This window comes from Alosa alosa, chromosome 19 (assembly GCF_017589495.1).
Source record: "Alosa alosa isolate M-15738 ecotype Scorff River chromosome 19, AALO_Geno_1.1, whole genome shotgun sequence".
NCBI lineage: Eukaryota > Metazoa > Chordata > Actinopteri > Clupeiformes > Clupeidae > Alosa > Alosa alosa.
Window position 1 is genome coordinate 16,730,150 of NC_063207.1, and position 2,715 is coordinate 16,732,864.

Below are 2,715 nucleotides of genomic sequence, written 5' to 3' on the forward strand. Positions count from 1 at the left end.
GCGGTGGCACTGCCAGGCTACACGAGCTTTTTCTGCATTTATATCCCTTTATTCTCTTTAATCCCTTTATTCTCTTTATTCAAGTTCACAGCTCAAAGCTGACATGCACTAGAAGAGCATAGTTTGTGTTTAATCAAGAATCAAAAAAATTAGCGTGGCACCACTTAGATGTTTCATTAAATGACTTGTGCTATTTCGCGAGGCATACTGAGATCTTTCGGTTTCGCACACAAATGCACTATTATGTTCTTCATATCCTTGTCTCTGACAAGCTAAAAATAATGAGCGTAGGCTTATGTCCATCCCGCAAATAGAGTCCGACTTCGAGTCTGCTGCAGCCACAGTCATCTTCAACCAGTATCAGGAGATAACGTTCTACTATTTTGCTCGGATTTTTTCTCCTGTGTTGTTCTCGTGGTGGTGTTTGCGAATATGGATCAAAACAAAACACTGCTTAATTTTGGGTTAAAATGCATTGTAACGCGCGTTACTGAAGTTTGTACAGAGTCAAATATTACCCAATTTTTTTTTTGAAATGCCTTACATTACCGCGTTACCGCAAACAGCAATATATTACAGTAATTACTTTGTAACGCATTACTCCCAACACTGAAATCAGAGTGGTGGCGGTGGTTTCTGGGTAATGATGGGTAATGTGGAAATGTTTCCTCAGCATTGTGAGATTACGATTTAAACCTGGATGCCCAATATGTTGTTTTATTTCCACTTTGACAGCTTATAACATGACATACTGACGATCGGATTGGCCCCTCTCTGTCTGGTCTTTGACACACTTCGACACACAGCATCAAGAGTAGCCTAGGTCCCCTCCACGAGCTGATCTTATTCGCAGTTCCCCGTAGATTCACTTCGATTCGGTCAGCAAAATGCCAGACAGACGGTGTGTAACAACAGCGCCACAATCAGCGAAATCCTGCTCAAGCGCGCGCTCACACACACACACACACACACACACACGCACAGACGCAGTCTCAGAGTATCATTTAGCCACATAGTAGCGGTCCACTCTCTCTCTCCTTCTTCCTCGCCCTCAACGCGTATTTCATTGGAACACGGCGCTATAGGATAATACACGCGCTCCCGCGATACAACACATTTTGGAAACATCTGCCGTCTTTTATATTTTCCTGCTGTTCCCCTCATCTATAACGCAATCAGTCATCTAAGAATTCAGTTAGAAAATTGAAAGTAAGGTTAAATTTGTTCACTACCAAAAATATTTTAAATAGAGGAGAAACGCGGGATTCCGGTGCATTTCCATTCGTCATGGCTTTGCTGCAGCGGGAGAGGAGGAGAGCTCCGTTCGTTTCTCTGTTGCTCGGCTTTATCGGAGTCTGGTAAGTTTGTGTCCGGACCGCCAGGACTAGCAAGAACGTAGGCATTCAAGCGGTGGTCCCGGACCGGAACCGTCACAAACGGGACAGGGCAGCGCATGAACTAGCAGCTGGGGTACCTTAACATTATGATTACAGTGACAGAGAAGCCCCCTATTGTTGCTTTGTATGTATGTGTGTGCCTGTATCTCTGTGTGTTCAAACGGTGGGTGGGTCAGGGGAGTGATCAAATGTCTCTTCAAATAAACACCGTAATTATTTAATCGCATTGCCCCTCACAACACTCGGAATTGGTGAGAAAAAACCCTTTGCGCATGGTATCTGACGCCGGCATATAGGGCAGTGGGCTAAAGAAAGCCTCTAATGTCACTTTAGATAAACAACCTTCAACTGATTTGTACAATGAACACAAATAACCATGTGTCAGTAAGTGTCTTAAACATAATTAGTAATCTGCACACCATCAGCACCTGGAGCAAGAAGAGCTGTGCACAGGGATTTTGACCTTTGATAATTAGTAATCTGTTTGATCTTATGAGCACAGCGGGTCATAGTATTCGACTGAAAGTGCATGAATATAGAAACGCCGATATTCCTGTCGCACTCTGCTGTCTCCACCAGAAAGCATGTCAGCTCATTCATGTCTCGCAGCAAACGTGCTATGCGTGCATTTCTGAGTCTGACTCACATAGAAATGCCCTGCGCGCTTGGCTGTCTCCAGGCTCTTTTAACATGCGGCATATGGGGCTCGCGCCACGACCTGTGTCTCCATGGAGATACCCTGCCCAGCATAGGCACATAAAGTAGCCTAATGCGAATGAACACCACAGAGGATATCCTTCATTTGTTTTCTGCTTAGAGGAATGGCTCCACAGAGAATCCTTTGCGCCTGAATAAAGCATAATGAGAAGTAATAGCAAGGTATAGCCGTAATCCAAAAAGTCGATGTGTAAGCATGTCATTTAGTTTCCCTTTTATACCGTCAGTGAGGATTTCACTGAGTTCCTGGGTCAGTAATAATCTCTCAGCGTTATCTTTTCTGGGTGGTATTGTTTTAGATTCCTCTAGAAGCTTGTGGGTTCACCAGCTGGAAGTGCCTATTCATGTATTTTTTCCTCAGGAGAAGCGACAGAGGAGAAAAGAAATGGAAGCAAATCCCTCCATTATTCAAACATGTCTGATAAATTCTTCTCCCCTGAGACCCTTTGCTTGTAGTCATATTGCTCCTGTAGTCATTAGTCATTCCCCCCCCCCCACACGTGTGTGTATATGGCTCCTTATGTTGATAAGGAAGTGTGTGTTTCTTTCTTGCCAGTTTCTTTCTCTCTCCCTCTCTTTCTTGGTGTGCACATGTGTGTGT

At 44.2% G+C, this 2,715-nt stretch overlaps 1 protein-coding gene across 1 annotated transcript in view; it reads left to right on the forward strand.

The window, feature by feature from the left end:
- The first annotated feature begins 965 nt into the window (after positions 1 to 965).
- gabrg1 (gamma-aminobutyric acid type A receptor subunit gamma1) overlaps positions 966 to 2,715 on the forward strand; it is a 13,288-nt gene continuing 11,538 nt past the window's right edge. Inside the window, exon 1 of the mRNA XM_048228505.1 lies at positions 966 to 1,358. Within this exon, the coding sequence (XP_048084462.1) occupies positions 1,288 to 1,358 (71 nt within the window). The 5' untranslated portion in view covers positions 966 to 1,287. The remainder of the gene's footprint in view (positions 1,359 to 2,715) is intronic.